Genomic DNA, 26,692 nt, shown 5'->3' on the forward strand with positions numbered 1-26,692 from the left:
GTGAACTCAGCAAGGTTAGGCAGCCGGGAAGGCAGGCAGTTACCGTGCAGACTGGGCGGAAGAGAGCAGGGAGGTATATGGAGATATCTGCACTGATAATCTACCCCCGTGGTTTTGTCTGACCCTGTGTTATCATTAGGAACTAGTCTTGAACCACATCCTAGATGGGTCAGAACAGCGCTTTGCATCTGTAGGTAAGAGTGAAGATGCCCTGGAATCTTTCTCCCACAGAGTGCTAGGAGCCAGGCAAGCGGAAGTTGTGAGCGCGCCTTTAGCCTGCAAGCTCCACACTCAGCCGACCGGCTCAAGCTGGAAGGAGAGCAGATCTGGAAATGTGGAGCCAGAGTTATGAGCACAGGACAACAAGTAGGTCAGACAATCGTGGCTGCATGTAGCACTTACACAAAAGAGCAGGGGAGCTGAATGAGGACAGGGGACACTGAACTCCTACTCCACAGGAGAGCCACTAGGACACAGCAGAGCAATGCATGGGATGAAACTAGTGGGCCTTGCTGGGTGTCCCACTTGCAAAGTGCATTAGACAGACACTACTCTGGTCATTCGCTGTTTCTGGAACCAAGACCTCATGCCTGGAACAGGACTTAACTCTGATGTAGAAGCCAGAAGATGGAAGCTTTGAGGAGAATCTAGTTTTGATGGAGAACGAACAGACCCTTGATATTCCCTCAGTGTTGATACACAGGGTCACCCTGTATCCACAGGCCTGCTTGCTGGCTCCATCCTGCCAGCAACCATCCCCAAGTTAGCTACCATGAGGCCACCCAGTCATTCTGGTGGCCCACCTAACCATCAGCTGCTCCAGGTCTCATCTCATCATGCAGTCTCAGAGCCAAGTCCCTGGTACTGTCAATTACAGAGCGTGGTACTGTGGGTATCAGCTGCCCTTTGCCCAAGGGAAGAGGAGGAGTTACCTTCTCCTAGAATCTCTCCTTTCTCCTCCAGTTCACAATACCTACCCATTCACCCACAGTATTTTCATGGATGACCACCTGCTTTCCTGTCCACAGGTTGTGCCCCTCTCTCCCCTGGGCTCAGCAGGGTTGGTGAGCACATGGTCACTCTAGTCAGCAAAACTGGAAGTCAGGATACTCTGTTCACTGCTAATTACAGAGATCAGCACTGACCCAGGACAGAGAGCATGGTTATGTATCATGCATGTTACACATTCCTGAATGCTCATCAACTGGGATTAACTTTAAGCACCTGTAATATGTAATTTATAACATGCATCACCCATCCTGAGGTCCTGGGCAATTTAATCATCAAGAGTTGAGGAAGCACTCACTCACAAAGTTTTAAAACATCATAAAAATGGCTGCAGCTGACTTCTCCAGTAAACGGTAAGGAAAGTGGTAATAAATATTACAGACCAAACTGAACAAGCCTGAGATCAGAAGGAAAGGGAGCAACAGTAAGTGTCCACATGGAGGATCGCTGGCAGGGAGGAGCTGCCCAGCAGCCCAGACCAGGGGAGGTGCTTACAGATGACACAGCCATGAGGACACATCGCCCAAAAATGCCACAGATGATGAGAATCAGTAGCAAAGCAAACAACTCAAGTTCTAAACGGGCCCCAGACTGGAACAGACCCCACTGAAGAGCCTGCCAAGGCGGGGAAGCAGGCCTTGGACCCTCAGTACTTTACGCCACTGGGAACCCACAGACGGAAATGAGGAGACAGCTGTGCAGCCCAGAGAACTGCCAGGTGCTGACAAGTGCTGACGAGTGAACGGGACAACAGGAGTCTGTGCCTTTGGGGACTGGGGGTGGGGGATGCAGGACAGTGCAGCCACTCTGGAACACAGTTTGACAGTTTCTTACAAAACTGAAAATCCTTCCCATACAACCCGGCAGTCAGGCTCCTTGGCAGTCACACAGATGAGCTGAGAATGTAGAGCCACAGAAAACCCTGGCTGTAGATGCTGGAAATCTGCCTTAACTAGCACTGTCCAAATGCAGAAGAACCCACGAGGCACATGGGCACTTGAGGCAGACTCTGACAAACAATGTGTTACAAGCTCTAAGGAGAAGAAGACGTGGCCTGGTCAACCATGGGAAGAGGTGAAAGAACTTTCAAGTGTGTGTGTGCGTGAATGCATGTGCCCTAGATTAATTTCTGAGGCTGTGATTAAAAGCTCTGAGCAATTCAGGAGGAAAGTGGGCTCACAACTCCAGGTTACAGTCCACAACTGCGGGGAAGTCAAGACAAAAACGCCAAGCAGCTACTCACATTACATCTCGTCAAGAGCAGAGAGAATTGCATCTTTCATGCTCTCCTGCTTAGTATGTGAATGGCTTCGGTTCTGCATTCCCAGGACTGCCTACCTAGGGAATGATGCCACTCACAATGGGCAGAGTCTCCCTACATCAATCAGTCCCTCATACACATGCCCACAGGCCAACCCAAAGGATTCAATGCCTCACTAAAACTCTTCCTACTTGACTTCAGGTTGTGTCAGCTGAAAATGAAAGCTCACCAGCCTACCATCTTAAAAGGCTACTATAAGACTCCACCTATATGATACTGTGTTTTGCAAAAGGCACCATTATGTGGACAGTAAAATGGCCAGTGGGGCCTGGAAATGGGGGAGAGAAGACTGAATAGGTAGAAAGGTTCCAGAACCTTTGAGGGGTACCACACTGTAATTACTTGAAACAATGATATAGTGGTAGTGTATACTCTTGGTATATGTTTGTCCAGACCTATACAATGCACTATACCAGGAGTCAGCCCTCATGTGAAGTAGAGTCTGGACAATGTTGAGTCTCGTGTGACCACAATTTGTATGAAATGTATCTTTAAGTGGGCTCCCTGGTATTGGGAACCCTGTGGATATATTTTTGGAACCATCCCACCATCAGACATGTTTGGGAGACACTGACTAGGATAATGGTGACAACTTGCCCAAAGAATCCCACATCCTCCAAGACCACTTCTCTCAGCCAAAGTTCTGAGCCCACAGAACCCCACAGAATCCCATACTGAATTCTTGAGCCCATGATGGCTTCCTTCAAAACCTGCTGTTAATCCAGGAAAGTACAAACTTTATCCAAAACTTTCTGGGTTACCAGAGAGCTAACAGAATAATGTTATGGAAGGAAAACAGCAAACCAATCAGTTCAAAGCCTTCCTGTACCAGGTTTGCTTTGACCTTGGGAGGGACAGTGCCACTGCTGACAGATACAAGAGACTCTTGAGGATTACCACAGAGCATAGAAAACCTCAGCCTGGTGAATACTTAAGTGACCCTTTAAACATAACCGCCTTACTGATAAGTACACTGAAGCACGAGGGGCCAGCCACAGTGATTTCAGGTCAGCCCACCAACTGTCATGGAGATTCCTATTTAGAGCAAAGTTCTTCCACATCCATTATCTTCAGTGCTCCTAAGCCATCTGTCTTCATGTTCTTTCTGTCTTAATCCCAATGGCCTTCCACTGAACCCTGTAGATGGTACCTGTCTTAGGGTTTCTATTCCTGCACAAACATCATGACCAAGAAGCAAGTTGGCGGGGGGGGGGGGGGGGGGGGGGGGGGAAGAGTTTATTCAGCTTACAGTTCCAAATTGCAGTTCAACACCAAAGGAAGTCAGGACTGGAACTCAAGCAGGTCAGGAGGCAGGAGCTGATGCTGAGGCCATGGAGAGAATGTTCCTTACTGGCTTGCTTCCCCTGGCTTGCTCAGCCTGCTTTCTTATAGAACCCAAGAATACTAGCACAGAAGTGGTACCACCCACAAGGGGCCCTCCCACCTTGATCACTAATTGAGAAAATGGCCCACAGCTAGATCTCATGGAGGCACTTCCCCAACTGAAGCTCTTTTCTCTGTGATAATGCCAGCCTGTGTCAAGTTGACACACAAACCAGGCAGTCCAGTACCCAACCTATAACAGCTCAAATCAAAGTATTCAGTTCTATTGTAGAATAAACAATGGAAATAGGACCGTGGGAGCTTGTTCAGAGTATGAAGCAGGGGTGACAGTTTTGGTAAGCCCTTTTCTCAAGAAGGGTCTTCTAATATGGAGGAAGACTTTCTCTTCAATCAAGGATGCAGTTTGGGGAAGAATATATAGTGTGGAAGGAGCAGGGAATCCTAGATGGCCAGTTACAGAAATCAACCCTGTCCATCAATGGAGTGACAGACATTGCCCTCACATCCAAATGACTAGTATAAATTTTGAACCTGGCATTTTTCCCTGGGCTAGGGGATGAGGTCTCACTTGTTTTGAGACACTGGGCAATATGTGAGTACAGCCCCCATTAGACCCACAAACACAACAGCAGCAGCCACCCCGAATCTGCTGTGTGCCATATAGGGTACCCTTGGGCTAGCTAAGTGCATTTCTGACTCCCAATTGCATTCAAGTTTCAATGTGTAAGGGGAGCCCTCTGCAGCTCAGAAAGTCTCCATGTTCATACTTTTGAGCCTGGCTAACATGCCATGGCACTTCCATTAGGAGAACACATTTGCCCTTCTAGACTGGGGAGACATCACTGTCCACCATACTCAAGATGGCAAAACAGACTTGACAGAGGTCATAAGCTCCAGGTATCTGCAGAAAATGGCTTCCCTCACTACCAAGGCTAGGGCTGATTCCCCCGCCCTAGGTGAAGTGGGAGGTCTGCCCTAGGAGCTCTGGATAGAACAGTGACAGGAGGATTACTACTGGCTTCTTGACCTTGAGTTCTGCATACCAGTGGGGGCTGGCAAGGCCCCGGAACACGTTAGCAACACGGAGCAGCTGCTTTGCTGTCCTGGGAACTCAGTCGCTGCCAGTGCCCAAGAGACACCCATTTCCCAGGAGCCCGAGAACAACTAGCAAATCCCATCCCCAGATTTAAAGGTCAAGACCACGATCAACATCATCTTCCTCTGAAGGACTTGTAATGATTCTATCAGACCACCTTTCTGGACAAAATTTCAGCAGATTGTTCAGTAGTCTCAGTAAGCCCTCTAGAAAGTTCACCTCCACACAGAAGCCTGCCGGGCTGGCTTCTCTGGACCACAAGAAGCTTCCATCAGCAGGCCTTCCTCTGTGGTAAACCTTGCCGAGGCACTTAGGGCACAGGACATGATTCAGGACAATACCTATCATATACAGCTCAGAGCGCATGCAGGCGGGGGTCCATGCCCTCTCCCCCCCCTTCAAGACTCACGTATGACAAAGGAATACACAACAAAGTACCCTCACACTTTAAGAACTTTTAAAAGTCATCGATGAGGTTTGTTAATGTATCAAAATGTCACCTGCTCAGTTCGAGCCATTAAAAATTATTAGCACGAGTATTAGGAAAAATAGTCATTAGAGTGCAGAAATATCCAGAGAAATACCAAGCAGATACAGACATCACCTTGGAGGTGCCCTGCCAGTCCTCGTCTCCCGTGTCAGGCCTTCAGCCAAAGCCCTGAATCCTAGCACACACATGATGATGGGTCTTGGTGGAAAACCAAATTTAGGGAAAACCCCTGAAAAAAATTAGTTAGCAATCCCAGGGGACATAATAGAAATTATCTTCAAACATGAGATGCTTGCAGAATGCAAAAGTCCTATTTGTAACTTCTGATGTTTACAATCGTGTCTTCCCAATCTGAAAACCAATGTAATTCCTCTCTGCTATTTGGGAGGCAGTGAGATCCTTGGTAATCAGCAGCCCAGGGTCGTACATGTTCATTGCTTCTTGCATCCCTCAGGTCCAAGAGGGACTTCCTGCTGAACGCTCTTATTAAGTGGAGAGCGAGCCTTCTGAGTTATCTGAAAACCGAAGGCAGTTGATCAAAATGTATTGGAGACAACAGAACCAGGAAGTAAGGTAATGAAGTCATTGCTTTGGTGGATGCCGCCCAAATTCTGACCTTTTATAATGTGGTAAAAACAAAGGGGTGAACTGAGGTAACTACAGGAACTTCTAACAAATGCAGCAGAGTTAGGTCTGTGGGGAAATGGTGATGAAAACATTTAAGGGTTTGGGGAACCTGACAAGGAGGAGGAAGCTAAACACTAAACACAAGACAGAGCTCCCCTTTCATGACTGACACCAGAGTTCCAGCACCTCTGAGTGGCAGAGGCTGTGCCCTGTCAGACCTCAACAGGCCACAGGCTAGCGAGGAGCACTCCAGCAGCCAGAAACCTGGTGCTATGTGAATCTAAGACTCCAAGCTAAATCAATCCCTGGGCCCATCTGACATGGTAAAGGTATTCAGATTAAGCATTACATTGTATTGTTTACACCCACCAAGGTGCAAATATATCTACCAGATGAACAAGAGAATCTCTGTGTCAAACTGATAAAGGACTAACTAATCCTACCCATAGCCTTATTCTAAAAAAGCAACTGCTAAATGTAAACACTGGCTGTTGTTCTTGTGCTGCCGAAAGTCCTTCAGTTCTTACCTGAAAATGAAGTACCACATGGCCTGGGCATGTATGCAGCTCAGTGACAGAGAGCTTGTCTACCAGGCACAAGGCCCTGAGTTCAATCCCCAGTACTGGGATAAACTGTACGCATAAATGATATTTACATACACAGGTGGCACAGGGCAGTAAAATACCCAACTGAGTAGTTTAAAATAAGTGGAATCACATTTTTCTAGTAGTCTCCCATATTGCTTATTGGGCCATGTGTGTAGCAGCCCACAAGAAGCCAAGAATGTCTTTCTCTAAGGGACAGTTCTGCCTTTCACAGGAGCGGCACCAACATGCATCTAAATCCCAGTGTCTGTTCCTTTGAGTCTTTCGGCCGGAAGGCGAAGGGGCTCAGGCCTGGGGCCTAGCAAGCCATCTCCGACCAACCCAGGCCTCCCGGGGTGTTCCTTCTATGCACACTCAGTTTCAGTGTAAGTAAACAAGTCTCACTGTCTTCGGAAATCATTTCCACTAGCAATTTGCACTCTCCAACAACAAATGGGCTTGTGTGTGGTTATTCTTGCCAAATTGTAAACGCTAGAGTTCTATGAATCAGGTCTACAAGTCCTCCCTACTGTTGAGAAAAAGGAGGGATTCCATGAGGGAAGGAGTGGGAGGGGCCTGTAATCTGGGACATAAGCCATGCTCTCCTGAAGGAATTGTTCCATCCCACAAAGGCATGGCCACCTCTGAGAGAGCACCTAAACCAGCCCAGAAAAGCTGTGGCTGAGACAGGTGCATTTGGGTGCTGCAGGTATGAACGGACGGATGCAGGATGATGGAAGGGCATTATCTAATCTAACTGTGAAAAATATTTTTATTGCTCTGGGAATAGTCACTGTTAACTGAATGCAACAACAAAAAGGGGGGAAAAGAGCATGCGGGCCCGAGGGGATTACCAAATCAATTAACAAGTAATTCAGGAACTAATTTCTATATTGCCTCTTAGCACAAAATTGTATCTTTAATTTCTCCTGCAATAAGCATCCCTGTGATGGTCCTAACACACACTGCCGCTGTAAATGAGTTTACAAGTATCTCTTTTTGATTGGCTATACAGCATTATTTCTTCACAGTTCAATGCTACTGCAGCCAAGTGCTCTGAAATATTTAATTACGCTGGTAGCTACCAGTTACCAATTTGCAAGACCCACAGTGAGTACAGTACATTTTAGAAAACTAGTAATCAGCTAATTAAAACCACAGCGAATTCCAGCTACTCCAATTACCAACAACGGCTGTTGGATACACTCAGAGGCTTTGCTTTAGGGGAAGGAGTCCTCAGGACTAGCTGTACCTGGATAGAACATGGATGCCATACAGCCAAGGCTGCTCCTGACACAGAGAGCTGCACAGCTGTTCTGGGTACCATTCTGTACCTAAGGCTTTAACATACAGTAACTGGTGAGAAGTTGCAGTGCTGGCTTTAGCAGGTTTGGAGAATAAGCACACTGGGTTTGAATCCCACAAGGTGAAATTTGGCTTGCTCATCTGTTAAATCTAGGATGAATGGCATGGCATGCCACCTCGGGGCTGCTGAGGGGACTAAGAAGCTTGCCTGATAAACACACACAGACAAGAGGGTGAGCTCTGCTATGAGAAGCAGGTCTTCTGTGTGCTTATTTATTTCCTTCTTCAACATGTAGGAGGTTTAAAGAAAATAGCCAGCGACAATGCTAACGAAATCTGGCTTATGACAAGACACATTGTTTATATATGTCCTTAGATGAACATGGGACAAAGAACCAGCCCCTGGTATTTTCTGTAGACAGAGCTCTGTAAGGATGGATGCCTAATCTGCCCTGCTGAGAGCTTTGTTCATTCTATCCTTCCTGGAGCTCAGTTTCCCTAAATGCAAAATGGGTAACTTTTCCATTTTCAAAGCAGCTATTTACTGTTCTCTAAGATTTACAGCTTGTCTGCCTGGGGTGTCTTAAAAACATCCGCATGTATCTTTGGAGGACAGGCTCTGTCTCCCCTGCTAGAAACGTGCCCGCCCTCAGGAGCTCTTCAAGAGCTATCAGAAGGTCCGAGATGGCTGAGCAAACGTTCCTGACACTGGGTCAAGACTGTGAATGGCAGAAAGACTGGAGAACTGTATTAAGTACAGGCGGTGAGGTGCGCACAGCAAAGGCCTGGGAAGAGGGGGTCAAACATTGGGTTGGATTATGGGGTCAAAGTTGACCAGGCCTCTGGATCCCTAACATCACATTGGTTTTGAAAGCTGTGTGAGAGGTTTGCAAAATGCTTGCGCTGGAGGAATTGAGGATGACAGACAGGACTACCAGTGAGGGCTCTTCCCAATGTTCTAAGAGGCAGATTATTTCCAAACAAAAGACTGAGTTTTTTAACATTTATTCCGTCTCAGGTCAACCTCTGTGTTTTCCTAAACTCCAGTGCCCAGCCATCCTTTTATACTGTAACTTTTACAAACAGCTTATGGTTTTTATTTTAAATTTCTTACTACACAGTTGTCCCATCTCCAAGGAGGCTCCAAAGCAGCCACTGGATGGCTTTTTCCCTTCTTTCTTCCCACACTTACTGTGACCATGCTTCCCCACGCTCTGCCCTCCCTAACTCGCTCTCCTTCCACATGGCTGCCCGCCCACCATGTCTGCCCTCCACGCCACCTCCAACAGCATGGCTTCTAGTCTTTCCTCCGTTCTTCTCTGAGCAGCCTCTGAGACAAACAGCTCAATTGCCCTAGGGTGTCTTAAAAATATCCTCACATATCTTTTGAGTCCATTCTCAAATTCCTTTATTAATGAGACAAACCCCAAGAGAGGACACTGATTTCCTCAGTATCAACTGGTATACCAGATGGGACTCCCCAAATTCCGGTTACAGTATCGGAGACATCTTGGCATGTGTATATTCCAGTATCTGCCCTGCTATTTATAAACTTTAAGCAATTTTCTATAGAACAACAAAGTGGGTAGTGGAGACTGAATATTCATATAGTATTTTAGCAAGGAAGCCATAGGCTAATATCATTAAAATCTGTGGGTTTAATGTTTAAACGTTCCTTAAGCAAAATGATGGGCACAAAGACATTTATTTAGAGACAAATTTTCCAAATGAGTTCTAAGAAATAGGAAAGACTGAAAGAAACCAGTTGTTTGAGATGATTTCTGGGCCACTGACAAAGGCTTTTATTCTTTGAAGAATAGACAGAGAATGGCCTCTTGTGTAATCCAGATATAGCACCTTATATACATGAAACACAGTTAAATATAGAGAATGATGGGTTAAAAATTAGACCGCTTCTAAAGAGTAACAATGTATAGCACAGCTTCTTCAAGGTTAACGTATCCTTTGACAAGAATTTAAAATTCATTTTAAGGGAAGAAAAAAACATTCGCGCCATCAACTTACACATTTTTCACCACTACCATCACAGCTGTCACCGTTGTGAAGTTGTCACCTCCACAACTCCACCACCATCACCGCTGCTTCACCATCCTCTCCACCACCATCACAACCTCTTCACTAAGACCACCTCTACACCACCAACAGCCTCACCTTTACTAAAACCACTCCACTCCCACCTGTGCCGTCACCACCACCACCATCATCAAAGTCAGTAAGACCATTTCCACCATCACCGTCACTGCCGCTTCCACCATTACCACCCTCACTGAATCCTCCGTCGTGTCCTCCTTGATCTGTAGACACCAATGGAGACAGCATTCCATCATGAGTACACACAGGAGGAAGGAGAAAGAAGACCCCACTATTCAACAAGGTGTGGGGGGGAAGAACAGGGAAGATACTGCATCTCATCAGTCGTCAGTACACCTCCTGGAATAGGCTTTGAGCCTCAAAGGCGACAAGCCCCAGGAAACCTCACGTACCTAGATAAGGGAAACCCAAAGCATGGAGCCTGGCCCTGCACCATCAGCATCACCTGGCAAACGGATGCTCAACTTACAGTCTCAACCTTGACTCAGCCCCTCCACCTCAGGTAATGCTATAGGAGCTCATGGGGTTTACATACTGCACAGCTCCCACACAAGACAGTCACTGGCCGCCTTGAGCAGAGTATCCTGTGAGCTGGATGGGACGTGCAGCTGGGAAGACTTGCTGAAGGCATGCTGTCGGGCCGTGAGGCTTGATGCCAGTTTCTCCACTTGTTAGTGCTGCAGACTCAGTCCCCCAGGGCCTTGGACTCCATTTGTAACAGGGCCCAGGCTGGTAGAAATTAAGTGGGTTCTGAATGAAAGCAGTAAGATGCTCTAACACATTAGAAGCCCCTCGCATGCATAGGGCACACTCAGCTCATCACTGCCAGCGCCCCACCACAGATCACACTCAGGAGCGCCAGGCACTTGGCCAATGCTGATGTGCCATACATAGAGGCCGGAGTAAGTATGGCGGCAGGTGAGGATCTGGTGTGATGCGAGAGGATTCCAGGATGAGAACCGCTTAGTGTTTCTGTCTTCCCTAGTCTACAAATAATTCTGATTCTTGGGACTTCAAAGGAAATGAAGAAACCTAGGAAAATATTTCTTCCGTGTCAATTTTAAATCACACCAACCTTCTCCCTATATAATTACAGCTGTCAGTGTTGGCATCAAGGGAAAGTGGTGTCCTTGGCTTTAAAATGTGGCCATTAGGGGCTCAGTTAAAAATAAATTCTCTTCCTGAGATGGAGGACCGAAAAATGTGCTTTTGCTCCAACCTGATAAGAATGTCACTGTGTGATGCCTTTCTTGAAAAGCCTAGGACACCACTGAGGACTTCCTCAGATGTCCCCTTCTCAGCGGAACAGGTCCACAGGGCAATCCTGTCAGTGTGGTGGGGCAGTCTACTGAGGAGCGCAAGCAGGAGCTCTGTGGCCAGTGCTGCCACTGCTTTAAGCAGAGAGAAACAGCGTCAGTACCACAGTGAGGGTGTGATATCTGCCTGGCAAGTAGTTGATGTCTCCGTTTACACCAGTCTACAAACAGCCCTGATATTAGGTATGTAAACAATCCTATACAAACATTTCCCAAACTTCCATTTTGCAAATGAGGAACTATCAGAGCGTGGTGCAGATACCCCAACCATCTTTGGGGTATCCAGTCTGAGAGTCAAGCCATACACCCCAGGGGACTCACTGCTGCTCTTTCCAAACAAGGGTTTTTGAGACAGAGCAGAGGGACCCCTTTCACCCTGAGGCATGGGGACAGGAATTAAGCAGGCGGGACAATGCCAGATGCCATACTTGAAGCTAAATACCCTTGGAAAGGAAAGTCACAACACAATGGAAATGCCTTCGTATGACTGCGAAGATTTAAAAAAAAATTGAATTTAATGTTTTAACTTTTACTAAGGCTCTCATGTAAACACTCTTCAATTTTCTTTTCTGTGAATAATCCAAACCCTCAGGAATGGACCATCTAATAGGCTCCTCCCTTATCAGGGCAGCCTTGGAAGGTGAGCTGCCAGCTGGTCAAGTGCCCCTGCGGCAGCCTGGATGTTTGAGAAACCTCTCAGTCTGAGGCACCCCAGCATCTACAGAGGGCAGTTACAGCCACAGGGGAAGGCATACTCCCATGAGAACCACTAGCCTTTACGATCAGTATGACTGTTAGCCCTCTCTTATTCTCTGTCCACCAGAGGGGGAGCACTTCCCCTGATGGCCCAGAAGGTGGCCTTGGTCATGCCCACCCCCTGGCCACATAACCAGGCTATTCAGTTCACAGTCCTTGTCCCAAGAGGCAGCCTCTTGCACTGAAATACTCTGGCCCATAAATAGCTTCTCCAGAATGGTCTATCTTTGTACTGGCAGGTAACAGGCACATCAGGGCCACCAAGTAACAGGACAACAGCCTGTGACAATATACGATGCTTAATCTTCTCTGTCAATCTGCCTGGATTTGGAGTCACCCAGGAGACATACCCCTGGGTGAGTGTGTGAGGACATTTCCAAGGAGAACTCCTGCTGCAAAGAAAAGCCATACTGAACATGGGCAATGCCACCCTACGGGTAAAAACGCCACACATAACATAAAGGGAAAGAGGATGGGGGTTGAGTGCCAGCCTCTGTCTCTCTTAGTTTGCAGACCGTGGGTACAATGTGACCAGCTGACCCACACTCCTGCCATGATGGACCACAACCTGGAACTACAGCCAAAATCAGTGACCCTTCCTTCCCATAGGTCCTCTGTAGGCATTTTGTCACAGTCATAATACAAGTAACCAATACTCTGCAGTACTGTCAGGTTACAGCTCCCCAGCACTCAAGCCTCTGCACAGAGTAAGAAGTTGGGGGACTCCTATATGTCAAGACTAGGGTGAACACTGCTCTGAGAGCAAAAACCCCACCCCCACTTTAGGGCACATCACAGCTGGAGAGCTGTGGCTCCCTAACCACAGCACAGACGTAGGGCGAAGACCCAAAGCCCTGGAAACTGCCTGGAGAAACCAAGAGTAGCGTGCGCGTGCGTTCCGGCAGGAGGGTTGGGGTTCTCTCCACACCTCCTTAGGGTTCTTCAGTCGAGGTTAGACCCTCTCGAAATATCAAAACCTCAGGCCAAATTAGAAGCCCTGGGCTTCTAAAAAGCAGAAGGCAGAAACAGTGCAAAACCTCCAAGCAAGGACTCCAAGCAAAGCAGAGCCTGGCCTGTGGGAACCCTGCTCTGACAAGACAGGGTCTTCACTGGGACCTGATTTCAACAGTTAAGCAATCCTGGCAAGGCAGGCTCCCAGGGTGGGGCTCTGAGCCTATCCACTTGCAGCTGGCCCGCATGGAGAGTGAAGAAAAAAATTCCCCAGAAGCCAGTTAAGCAGAAACAATCGTTTTCAGGTTTGGAATCTCTAAGACCTGTTTGTGCTGTGGACACCAGTGGAATCCACGTTCAGTTGTGGAAGTGTGATGGGACACTGAAACCTCGAGCCTGCTCTCGTGTGTGTGTGTGTGTGTGTGTGTGTGTGTGTGTGTGTGTGTGTGTGTGTGAGTGAGAGAGAGAGAGAGAGAGAGAGAGAGAGAGAGAGAGCGAGCACGCACACACTCCTGTCATCTCCGACTCCCAGCGTGAGCATTAGGTCCTGGCTCGGAGTCCACGGAAGGGGAGGAGGCTGAGGCTTAGGGCTATGTATCTGCACTCAAATATAGAGATTAAAAAATGCTAAAGAGAAAGAAGAAAAGAGTACACAGCTGCCGTCCCCCAAACAGACCTCCCATCTGCCACCCACGATTTGCATGTCACCTTCTCCGGGCTCATTTGTACTTCATTAACTGCCATTGACTTAACAAGATTTATGCAAATGACACCATAGGAGCCCCCTAACTCCCACTGCAATCAAGTGATTATGTATGTACAACTTGCCACAGCGATGAAAAATTAATACGTGACAAGCCCACTGGCCGCTGAGCTGGGCCGCTGGCTTTTATTTTCCTCGCTTTGCTTTTTTCAATTCCACTCAAATAGACCTTATATTAGTAAGAAAGGAAACGGGGCTCTCTACATCCATCCGCTCTGGGTAGCCAGACAGGACAAAAGAAGACTTGGGCCCAGATCCTGAAGAAATGAAATTAAAGTCTAGGAAACAATTCCTTATTCTTGACGAACCTTAGCATGGGGGAAGAGAGAAATAGTCCTGAGGGATGGTGACCTGGTGACTGACTTGTAACAAGCTAAACAGGAGGAAGGCAGTACACGGGCAACCAGTCCGGTCATGAGGTCATAGGGCGTGCACTGCCCCATTCAATTCACAAGTACTCGTGCAATTCCCATGAAGGAGCAGAAGTGACCCGAATACCAAGTGCTCAAGCACAGGAGCTTTGCAGTGACTCCTCCCTCCACCCTGAGGCCAGGGCTCTTCTAGTCTTTACCAAAATTCACTGAAGGCCAAGGACTCTTGGCTTGTGAGAGAGGGACACAGGCAGGGCGGTGTTTCCCCTGAGGACAGATCCACACTCCCCCGTATCCCTGAAGGAGCACAGCCTTAGACATACTCTACACGGTACACGATACCTTTGTGTGAGGTGAGGGTTCTCATGGCTGATTTAACACATGTAAAACTTGGGGCTGAAGAAATGGCTTAGCGGTTTACACCGCTTAATACTCTTGCAGAGGACCCAAGTCTGGTGTCCTGCACCCACATGTGGTGGCTCCCAGCGAGCTGGAACTCTAGTGCCAGGGGATCCACTGCCTCCTTCTGGCCTCTGTGGGTACTGCATGCACATGGCGCTCATAAACTCACACAGGCACACCCCCATAAAAACAATGTTCAAAACTGTAACTTTGCTTTAGAGGGTTCCTGCCACCGAGTAGCACAGATGTGAGGTGCCTAGCTGGCTAGCCCTGAATATTTACCGTTTGTGAATATTCACCCTGTTTGTGGTTAACTTAAGATCAACATAACCTAGTGGCCCCTACTCTGCTAGAGGTTAAACAGGATTCTACAGAAAAAGACATATAGATAACAAGCTCTTATTTAAATGTTCATTTATTCAAGGAATTCACCAGTGGGTTTTCTAGAACATTCTAGGCAGGTAGTGCCCCTTTCAGGCATTGCCCTCTGCTGTGTGAGGTCACCACAGCAGAGAGAGGGCTGCAAGGGGTGTAGCTACTCTTCCTTGATCCACACTTTGAAAATTCAGGCATACACAGCATGGAGCACTATAACCCAGACCACTATAAGCTGCACCTTACTCCACAGAAAGGGTGGGGTACCTGGAACACCACAGACAAAAAGCCTGCAGGCTGAACGGAATATGAACATCCTCTATGGGGAGTCTAGGTGTGGTACCTGAGCATCGGCTAAAGTGGGACCATGGGGCTGGGAGCAGACCTGGTAGGAGTTAGTCCCTGGGCCCTCACTGTGGACACCTAGTGGAGGAAATCAAATGCTCCCTCCTCCCAGGAGTCCCAAGGAAACCACGATTAACATTTCAACAAGAGTATTACTGAACATTCAGGACAGAAAAGCTTCCCAAGGGATGGATGTAAAGCACTCACTTTACACCAGCTGGTCACATCCTCGCTTTGCAAACTCAAAGTTGGGTTGGGAAGCTGACCCTGTCCAAAGATGAGCAGGGAACAGATTAAGTGAGGCTCCAATTACACCAGGGCCTGGTTGGCTCCCCAGAAGTTTCCGGTTGGGACAGTGAGCCCCCCTCAGGCTGAGAGTGGACAGGACGGGAAGGTGATGGACATTAAGAAGCAATCCTCTTCAATGCCCCAGCTCTGGTTCTTACATGAAGAATAGCTGTGTAATTTTATGACTCTACAGGAGACAACTTGCGCAGAAATCATACAATAAAATGGCCTTATGTAGAGTTATATTATAATAAATAATCAAATTGAGGAATCAGCTATGTTCACGGCCCTCAGAAGTAATGAGCCTGTTTATAAGGAAAATACCGCCCATCACTAGGAAGGTTTCTTGCCTTGTTTGTAAACACATGGAAGGTGAAAATTTTTCTTCATGGTGCTGCAAAAGCTGGCTCCTAACTTTGTCACCTAGTATGGCAAGGGTGGTCCTATGCAGACGCCTAACAGCCTCGGCTAGCACTTCTAGCCCCCTTCCTCTGGGCCAATGGCTCACACCGCCCCACGGGCGAATGTTGCCCACGGGGCACTTTGGTCTGCAGCAGAGCGGAGTGCAGCAGTGCAGTCTTGGCTTCTCAGAAATCCCCTGCGGCGGCTCCTCAGCTTTCCCATCTTCCACCTGAAATGCTCCTCCCGCTCCTCACGAGGGCTGCAGTCATTAGCTGCAAACAGGTGAAACCTGCACTGCACACGTGAGTCCACTGTATTTGCATCAATACTTTCCCCCTCCCTCGAGGCAACCAGTGCCCATGCGCACAGACCAAGGGAAGCCGGGAGGAAGCTGCGGAAGAGGCAGCGGATGCCCTAGATCACCCAGAGCTCCCAATGGGCCACCAGCGTCACCCATCGAAGGCAGAGCTGTGTCCTACCCACAGATTTACCACCCCCACCCAAACAGAATAGAGTCTAAATCAATTGGCTTTCTTTATCAACCAAAAAGATGACATTTCGAGAGCCGCTGAGCTGGGTTGAACTCTTTATTCTTATTGTTTCGGAAATGAAGCGGCAAAAGACGTCACACACGAATTCCAGTGTGTCTTGCTAGAGACGTGAAGTAATTTAGGACCTGGTTTCCGGGCTAATGAAAACCCATTTCAGGCTAGCAACATTGGCCAAAACAAATGCTTGAATTCAAGTCCTGTTGTGTAATGGGGAAGTTTAATTAAGGCCCCACATTACAGCTGTAAATGTTCCTGTGTATAATAAGGTCTAAATGAAACTGAACCTAATCAAAGTTACAATCCCTTCATTAGCAAATTACAAACAAGAGCGCACAGCTGACACGCCAGCTAGGATTATTACAACTAATTGCCTCGTTGTTACAGACCGGCCTGAAACAGTGTTCAGATGTCCGTCTGCAAGAGCAAATTAGGGCCACGTCAGGCTATTCCTGTGATCACAAGGGGTTCTTCTACAGTGATCTGATTTACCCCTGTCGCCTGGCGGCCAGCGGCCCAATCAAAGCTATGCTACAAAGGCAGCCTTTGAAGCCAGTGCGGCATGGAAACACACTCCATATGCAGGCGGGCAGACCGCACTTCATTAGGGCTGCTGTCGCATTCCCCCTTCTTATTCTAATGATCCCATTTTAATACTCACAGGAACCCCTTCTAATTGATGTCAAGTGAGTGACTTCTACATTCATCAACAGAGCACATCAAACAAACCCTGGTGCTCCAGCCAGCAGCATCCCAGGCTGCACCGAGGTGTGTCTCCAGCGAGGCGGGGAAGGGGACAAGTGTACCTGTTTAATTGGGATGGCTCGCCCGCTCCCGATGCTGTCCGCGCGGCTCTCCAGGCCTTTCTTCTCTTTGTCTGGGTCGCTCCCTTTCCTAGACTGAAAAGCAAAAAAAGTAAAGTTAGCATTTGGGCGAGGGTTGTGGCTGCCAGACGGGTCTTGCCCCTCTGCGCGGAGCTCCTGCCAACAGGATTGAGGACCGCCACCCCCAGCAGTTCATCCGCACTGACTCATCATTCCAAAGAGAATTTTCTAAACTTTCCCCCTGACTTTTCTACTGCGAAATTATCTTTTAATTCTTTTTTAAAGAGTTCAAAATGCAATTACTAGAAACCAATGGACCATCCAGGAAAGCAACGCCCAGCGAGAAAACACACTCTAGAGCTGCAGTGCGCATGGCTGAGGAGAGAGGGGGCCTCGAAGGTTATCTGGAAGCCCCTCCACAGAACAGTGTGGATTAAATTAATGTCTGCATGATTTAGAAAAGTCTATTAGCCACGCAGCAGTGTGGCTTACTGGTATGCCTCCATGCACCGTTTTAAGGGGCAAGCAATGTTTCCTTTTACTGCTTCTGGCCGGTTAGAAAACTGATTTCAAAGTTAGAGCAGTCTCCTGTGCAATGGAAGGATAACAGAGGCAAAAACTGAAAATCTTTCTGACAAAACGTCAATATTCGGGGAGCAATGAGCAACGGCTTGTTTGCCAGGTTCCTGAGCCAAGCATCTTGGAAGGGTTGTTGACGCTGCTGCTGTGTGAACTGCCCAGTGGCTGGCAGATGTCGGGAGGAGGGCACCTGGGGAAAGCCGCGGAACGCCAGCCACCGGTCACCGACGCCCCGGCTCCTGCTGGCATGAGCAAGCGTAAGCACGGTGATTGTCTGACAGATTTATTTTATTATGAGAGAAAGATCTGAGACTCGTCCTCCTTAATAACAGTGCTGACAAGTGACAACTTCACTCCATTACTTTTCAATGGGAACATTACTCACGCAATATTGAAAATGGAGAAACATTTTCCTGTGCTTTTCAAATCTGAGATGATATATGGAACAGAGAGACTCGGTGGTGTCCGGTACTGCTAGGAGCAGCTAATGAAATTCAGATTCAAAAGGATGTGGGAGGAAACGGAGGACCCTTCTAAAACAGCATCCAAAAGGATAAGGCTCTGGGATTTAATAAAAGCAAAGCCTGATGGGACAGCTTACTGCCAAAATTTAGTTGGAAGACAGAGGGGAAGGTGCTTGTGACATCGACTGGGCTGGGGCACTGCAGGGCGCTGACTTTGCCCCAGGGCAGTGCACACGAGAAAGCACACCCGTAGCGATTTCAGCAGCTTCTGCATTTGTCCGTGGCTCCTTAGTGCCCCATGCCGCTGCCCTCACCGTGAATCCCAGATCTGTCATAGAAGCCCCTTCGCTCTCTACTCCTCAGTCACTGACAACGCACGACAGGACCGCACACAGTCAGCTCTCTGCTCCACAGGTCAGTCTGTGGGCAGGTAGGCACAGGAAGGCTCCAATCAGAAAATTAAGTTCCAAAGCTTGTAGATGACAACATTTCAGGGAAATTCTGGATCAATAAAGAGCATTAAAGGCATTTTGGGAACCTTATCATCTCTAAATACCTAAATTCGAAAATTAATCTTCATTATTCTCCATTAAGTAGGATAATTAACAAAACAAACATTAAAAAAAAAATGAACATTTTCCTGGAGGCGGCGCATCTGTCCTCGGTTGCTGATCTCAGAGCAGAATTCTGAATTCCACAGAAGCAGGAAGCAGCAGCCAGTGCTGTACACAGCTCCAAAGTCGTAAAGAGACAGAAGCCTTATTTCACACAATCATATGCTCAGAGACAAGTGAGAAACTCAGCGTATTCATTGGAAAAAAAAAATCCACAATGATACAATTTTCAGTGGAAAGTGCCATAAAACTAAAGGAGATCTCTGACAGGCTGCTGAGCAGAAGTGTCTGCTGCCCACGACAGGCCGACCCAAGAACAACTAAACCACAACCAATCCAGCAGGTATGACACCCTGCACCTCGTCATCCCTAGGGAGGATTCCCTGCATTCCTGCCCAGACTGAAAGACTTCAGTGGTCTACATCCTCCCACCGCCGCTGCCAAAACTGTTGCCTAGGAGCTGCTGACAGCCCTTGGTGTCTATTGCTGTGTCCAGCCTACGCATTCCTCAGAACCAGTTTTATCACACCCACTGAGGGCAGGAGACTTCAGGCCAACCACTTCAAGCTCAGAATGACTGCTGCGTACCTAACACTGAAGACAGAGGGGAGGGAAGGGACAGATTATCTACTTCGTTTAAAAAATGGTTAGCTCCCTCTATGTAAGACACAAAGTCACAGAGGCAGCCAGTCCCTTGCACATTTAGCAGGGAATCGCCGCTGGCATCCCTGCCCATCAAACAGAGCCTGCTCCTCACTTCCAGCCAGTAGGCTGGAGCAGACGGAACACGCCATGCCAGGCGTTGGGGCTCCTGTTCTCCGTGAGACACTGAGTGTCAATCCTTTTATACTATGGATTTCATTGTGCCTTTTCCTCCTGTGAGCTTTGCTGAGTTAGGTACAGGTTCTGTGTAATCCTTGGGTACTGGGAAGCTAGGCTGTGTTTAATGGTATCAGCATCCCATGGCAAGTTTTTTATGTGGTTTTAAAAATGCCACATAGAGACACAATTCTTTAAAAGCTTGTAAAGAGATAAAGCAACACCATACAGAACTTAAGAAGCCTTGCTAGCTTAATACCCCCAAATGCAGACAGCACATATCGACCCACCCAGGTAAATGACCATCCCTGGAACAGGCAGGGGAATGGATAAGGTAGTTCAGAATTTCACTGAGGAATATTTTAAAATATTATTCCATGAAACATTCTAACCACATGTAAACCAGGCTGCTAAATGAGCTGTGCGCCCACAAATTGAATATTTCTAAAGTAGGCACCCAATGGGAGTCATCTTCTAATCTTTCATTTCTCAAAGCCATGACCTTACATTAAAAAAAATTAACAAAACACAATACAAGTTAAATTCTCATTGGTAAGGCAAAACTGCCACTGCTAAGTAATTTATAACCTGCTACAAATGGAATGATTTGGTTAATGTAATTTCATACAAAATGCATGGGATTTATTTGTTTAAAACTCGTATGTTTGCAAATAAAAACATCTAGAGAGCAGAAGATCTTGTCCCTGTGTGGCACACACCACTTTAAAAGGCATGTGTGGACAGGCTAAGTACTATGTGTATACGGGTTAGCTAAGTGGACAGAGCCCAGCAGCTGTCTATCTACATTCTGGGTTGTGGGAGGAGCTAACTAAGATGGCTTGCATCCAGGACGGCTCAATGGCATGTACACTTTGACAATGTTAGTCAGAAGTCACCCACATCAACAGGAATGAAGACTCTGAAAACTGGACACAGTTAAAGACAGGAGCAGACTGTTACCTATTAAAATCTGGCTTCTTAATTGCTTAGATTTCAGAATCACTTCACCTCCTTTTCATTGCTGGTATAACACTGACATCTAGTGGAGTCAGTGTTTCTAAGTCCTTTAACTCAAAGTGTTCCCCACGGCCTTCACCACCACTCTGCCCAAGGCCAAAGCCAAGCCTGAGAAGAAGCAACACACTAGACTTTCAGGAATTTCAGAGAGTTCATCCTGCAGTGCCACAGCACAAAACCACAGCAGCACCAGATTATTGCAGGACTCCAGATTTCTATTCCATGAACACTAGCTGGGAAACTGGGTTCAACTTTTTCTCTCTTCTGACATTAAAGAGGCGGACGGCAAAGGCAGCATTCTAAGACACCTCCGTGATTACGCTGCAGTTCACAGGGCACTTCAGTCACTGTTCTCAACAGCCCCTTGCACACACCCTGTAAGGCCTGGAGCACTGTGGCTTCCTGGCTTCTCTGTTCTTCTTTCACTGTGGCCATTTCCTAGACACTGAGTAGAGCCAGGGCTTTGAAGACCAACTATTAGCAAACCTATTTCGCTCCATCCCTCTGCCTCCCCCACCTCCTTCAGATCTTAAAATTGAGATCCTTAGAAGGTCATGTGAGTTATCACCCAGGCCCCAGGGTCTTTTTGGATAGAGGAAACAGAACCACCCTATTACTAGCTCTATATAAAGCAGTATGTCCTGGCTTTCATATGCCAGAAACCAAAGTTACTTTGCACTGATTGGTGCTAGGCAAGAACCTAGCTAGGCGTCCTCTGCATGGCCATCCTTGTAGCATGGATACAGAAGGTTCTCATCCACCAAACCAGTACATCCTTGGATCTCAATGTCTAAAGACAGCTGTGACAACTGTTTTTTGTTGTTGTTTGTTTGTTTTTTAAGGGGGAAGCCAAGTCACAAATGAATGAGCAGCCTGTTTTGGGAGGTGACATCTCTTTAACCATCTATCCTACTCTGGACATCAGCGACAGACTGATGGTGGATGTGACTGTTGTGGTATGTCTAAGAAACTGTATGGCGCACCACCTTGCATCTGTGTACTACTTGCACACGTTAGACCCTTGCCTGCACCGTACAGAAGCCAGAACGACCCCAGCAGACCTACCCCGCAGTCCCACCTACAGCCTCTGCTGAATACCACTGGTGTCCATGTTCCAGACTTCAACAGCAGTGAGAATAACATACATTTGGCTGCTATAGCTCCTCCGCCCCTCTAGAGTTTTCTTAATAGTCCCACGCAGACTAGCTCCTGCTCCCAGATCACAGAGGTTCAGTGATTTGTGTAAGGCCAAATAGTGCCATCAGCAGTGTCTGTTAGCTGTACCATACAGGACAGCGAAGGAAAGAATGGGATGCCTCAGAGGGGACCTGCTATCATCAGCAGACTGAGCATGAGTGACTTCACCATGAAGACAGCCACAGACATGTGAGGAAAGAGTGAGGCGCCCACACCTGGCAGGTACCTACCTGGCAGCACTAAGTGAGCATTTTCAAATGACGGCACCAGGGTGGACAATGAACTTCTAGCTACTCTGGGAGACTTTAGGAAGATAACAATAAGATGCTTCCTTGTGACTGAGTCAGTAGCATTCAACCAAATCCAGGGGCCAAAGGATTTGCCTGGGGTTTATTCAAAGATGAAATATTACAGAGCTGGCCAGAGAAAGACTTCCTGAAACCATACCATAGTACCTCTGGGCTCAACTACAAAGCCATCCATGATTAACTGGTGATATCTGCTGGACATAAGAAGCATAAAACAGTATGGTTCCCTTTTCTGTATTCAGGGAACACCTGTACCCAATGGCTCAAAAGCTTGGAAACTGCACACATGTGGCCCTCCCTTAGACTCAGAGTTTCTAAACCAAAGTTAAGATTTCCAAACCAGGATACTTCCTAGAGGGCTCTGAGGAAAACCCAAGAGAAGCCCACGGCAGGAATCCCTAGAAACCCTAGAGAGAGAGAAATGGGGTTTGCTATACTGACGGGCAGGCAAATCCTACGTGCCCACCTCTGGAGCCAGTTCTCGGACCCAACAGGTGAATGGGGCTATAGCCAAGGTCTCTCTGTGATTGGTCAGATGCAAACGGAAATTCTCCCCAAGACCTTCCCCATCTCTGTATCTAACACAAGTCCTCAGCAGGAGAGCATGAAAGTCCTGGGAGGGTAAAGATTATGCATAAACTCCTCAGGATTCCCACCCAGTCCCTTCTGGGAAACTCCCATTCTGCTCAGGAACCAAATCTCTGCTTCTCACCATTTCCTCAGTCTCCAGGACAGTCACTGCAGTTCTCATTAGTTTAGCTTGGGTTGTGCAGACATCATGGGACCCTAGGACAGACGCGTGATTAAGGCGCCAGTGTCATTGAGAGGTTGGCCCCCAGCACGGACACTCACTGTGAATAGGTTGGACCTGCGTTTGGACTGCTTGCGGACAGGCGTTGGAGTGTTGGCAGTGGGAGGGACGTCGATCCGAAGCTCCTTCTGGCTGGTGCTCGGGGTGGAAGGAACGGATGAGGAGTAGTCACTTAAACTCCCACCTCCGTTACTTGTCTGTAAACGTCAAAAACAAAAGCAACACACTGTCAGTGAAACAGCATAAAACCCACCCCACAGGGCACAGCAAGAAAAACGGCAGGTGACCATGGAGACGTGCTCTCTGTGAGACAAGGTGTCAACTCCTTTACCTGGCCAGTTTTATTAGCACTGATTGCTGTTAGAAACAAGAATTACTTTGTCTGAGAAAAGAGAGCTCAGGTCTCCATAATGGGCCTTGAAATTTTCTTTCTATTTCTTGAGAAAGGGCCTCATTCTGTTGCCTAGGCTGACCTAAAACTCACTATGTAGCCACACTGGATTTGAACGTGAAGTAATCTTCCTGTCTCAGTCTCTACACTACTGAGACTACAAGTATCAGTACCAATGCAGTGAACCTTGAAAAAAAATTGGGGGGGAAAAAACCCAAAACAACTTTATTTCTTTCTCTGAAAAACAAGGTGCAGTTAAAAAACCAACCCTGTGGTCCCGCCCCTGTTCCTCCTGGGGTGAGGAGGGAATGGGTACTCAGAACAATGTGCAGCCTCTTTTAAATGAACCTCATAAAATCTAAAACGTTTATTGATCACTCAAAAGCTGAAGACACCAATAGTGAAGGGGTCCAGGTGTGGCTGGGCCACCCTAGGCCCAGGTGATAAGAGCACCACGGTAGCAGCTTCCCAGGCAAACTGAGCGTCTGGAATGGGACAGTCACCCACGGAGGGCTGATCACAAAACAAGGACCAGCTCCTTAAGGAGGCTCCAGGTGGATCCCTCTGACAAGTACTTTGTTTCCAAATTAATAATTTAGTGAAATATTGCTGAGGTGCAGTACCAGCTTCTACAGGACCTAAAGGAGATAGTAACTGTAGCCAAACACCAGGTCTAAGCTTAAGTAGGTTCCTGAGGGTAAAGGAGGCACAGGCCTTTAATCCCAGCACATGGGAGGCAGAGACAGGCGGATTTCTGAGTTTGAGGCCAGCCTGGTCTACCAGGACAGCTAGGGCTACACAGAGAAACCCTGTCTCAAAGAACAAAAAAAAAAAAAAGTGTGTTGCTGAGCTGGTAAGATTTACTCCTAACTATTGCTGCCATAAACCTATCAGGAGCAGTGCTAGTGATTTCAATCAACAGCAACGACAGCAGCACACACCTGGCACCACCCTGTGCCAGCATGCCTCATAACGCAGGCAGTGTGCAGAGAGAGCATTAAAGACTGACTCCCATAAAGCCCACTTGGCCACAGCAGCTTCTCTGAAGAAAATGGGAAGTCAATTACTGACATGCTGTTATTTACAAAATTAAAAAAGACAAAAAAAACCAAAAAAACAAAAAAACAAAAAACAAAAAACAACAACAACAAAAAAGACTGCTGACAGCCTTGGCGTGGCTGCGCGCCCTCCTGCTCCACTCTGTGCCTCATCTCCCACGTCACCGTGCACGTGCGTACCTGGCTGATATGGACCGCGGACACTTGGGCAGAACACACAGAGGAGTGGCTTGGAGAGTTGGGTAAGGACTTGCAGGGGCCTATGGACAGCTGCTGCTTCTTCCTCGTGGCAACAATCTTCTGGGCAACTAGTAGACAGAGACAGGAGACATCGCTGTGAGGCTGCTGGCCGCGCATGAGGTGAACAACAGGGGCCTCTGGTGATCCCTGGCTCCTGCCATGTCATGTTCTACAGTGAATTTCGTCTGGACACCTACTACCAGGATATATAGGACATTTCCCAGGGCTTCTGGATCCCTCCCAGCTGATCATGGCCCACGCACAAACCCTGGCCAATCAGGACAGAGCACAAGCAAGCCCTGGCCAATGGGACGAGAAGAGGAAGCTCATTTGACCTGTCCTGAGGTGAGAGCTGTTCTCTTTGAAATGGACACACGAGACTCTGGTGCCAGCAGTCACCAGGTCCATTAGGTGACTTGGACCACACTAGTGAGATAGGATTCAAAACAGACCAGCCCTGACTCCTGGAAGGGCCTCAGCCTGCCTGCTTGAACCACCTCAGGGGACTGAAGCGTGTAGCAAGAGGTACAGAGCCACCACAGATTATCCTAATCAAATAGCAGTTTCCAATTATTTGATGTAAGAGTAATCCCAAAAAAGGAAAAATGAACAGAATCCCTTTTAAAATTCCTTGAAAGAATGACTTGTAACAGACTTGTAGAATTATATACTTAAACAAGAGTATCAAGAACACTTTCTTTTTCCTTTTTTCCCTTTTCCTTTTTTCCTTTTTTCCTTTTTCTTTTTTTTAAAATTCTAATATACTCCCACATACACTAGAAGTTTATCTTAATCAATACAAATATAAATTCAACCAGCCATAACTTCTCTCAGCAAATAGGCTTGCTGATAAAGCATATTGAATTTAACTGCAAGGAAGATCAGTGATCAGAAAGCCATTCTTATAGCAAGAGGTGTCAGTGCAGAGGAGCAGCTACAGAGGCCCATGTGGAGGCTGGGGAGTCTCTGGGGAGGCTGGAATGGAGCTTCCCAGCCCTCACCTCCGCACACTCTGCTGCTGCTTTGAGCCACTCTGCCCCTCTAGGACCAATGGTTACAAGAACCAGGCCACACGGTGTTCACAATTTCATTTCCAAATGAATACAACTTTAAGCAGAAACTGGTGTGTCCACAGCTCATGGCTTCTGTGCAAAGGAATGATAGTGTTAAATGTGACTATGTGGAAATTCAATCCATTAAAAATGGTTCCCAGAGACGAAGCAGGCGCTTCATCAGTCACGACCCACCTCCAAAAGGCTTCTCATCACCCCGAAAGGATGATATCAATTAATTTATCTTCCCGCCACATATTGATCATAACCTTCATCAGCTAATCATGTTTAAATTACAGAGGAATTTCGTGGCACTCCGTCATTTCAAAGCCATTGGTGTATTGATCAGGGACCGTTGAAAATGTGTATTAGACGATCTTAAGAAAAATCATTATGTGCAACTCAAAAAGAAAACCTAAGGTCAGTGTCCAGGAACTGCAAATACCTGTCACACGGAGGTTCTGAAATTTCAAACCCCAAATTCCTCCAACTCCTAACTGCCCGGGTGGGTGCCGGGGTCTGGATGTAAAAGCCGCTTTGGGCTCATCTGTCGGGAACTTACTACCCAGTTCAGGAGGCTCCTGAAGAGTTGTTCAGGAGGCTCCTGAAGAGTTAGAAGGTGGAGCCCTGTTGAAGGATATGTATCCTTTAGCCTGGTCCCACTTCCTGTTCTCTGTCTTTCTGCAGATGAAATGTGATCAGCCAGCCTCCTGACTGCCAGTCCATCGTCATCTTCATCTTCCTGCTGCTATGCCCTCCCCACCATGACAGGTCCTATCCCCTCTGCAACTGTCAGTCAAGATGAACCCCCTCACCCCAGTTTCTCTTTTTGTGAAGCCTCTTGTCACAGCAATAAAAAAGTAAGAACGCACCAGGCGACTAATCATTTGCAAAAGGAGGCTCAGATACTCAGT

General features: G+C 47.5%; 1 protein-coding gene across 7 annotated transcripts in view; it reads right to left on the reverse strand.

Moving 5' to 3' along the window:
* Agap1 (ArfGAP with GTPase domain, ankyrin repeat and PH domain 1) overlaps positions 1 to 26,692 on the reverse strand; it is a 432,542-nt gene that overhangs the window by 206,511 nt on the left and 199,339 nt on the right. For all 7 annotated transcript variants that reach the window (XM_052192070.1, XM_052192071.1, XM_052192067.1 and 4 more), the window contains exons 7-9: positions 24,667 to 24,794; positions 23,079 to 23,234; positions 17,211 to 17,303 (exon numbers count right to left, since the gene is read on the reverse strand). In XM_052192070.1, coding sequence (XP_052048030.1) covers positions 17,211 to 17,303; positions 23,079 to 23,234; positions 24,667 to 24,794 — 377 coding nt within the window. The remainder of the gene's footprint in view (positions 1 to 17,210; positions 17,304 to 23,078; positions 23,235 to 24,666; positions 24,795 to 26,692) is intronic.

Source organism: Apodemus sylvaticus, chromosome 9, assembly GCF_947179515.1.
Source record: "Apodemus sylvaticus chromosome 9, mApoSyl1.1, whole genome shotgun sequence".
NCBI classification, from domain to species: domain Eukaryota; kingdom Metazoa; phylum Chordata; class Mammalia; order Rodentia; family Muridae; genus Apodemus; species Apodemus sylvaticus.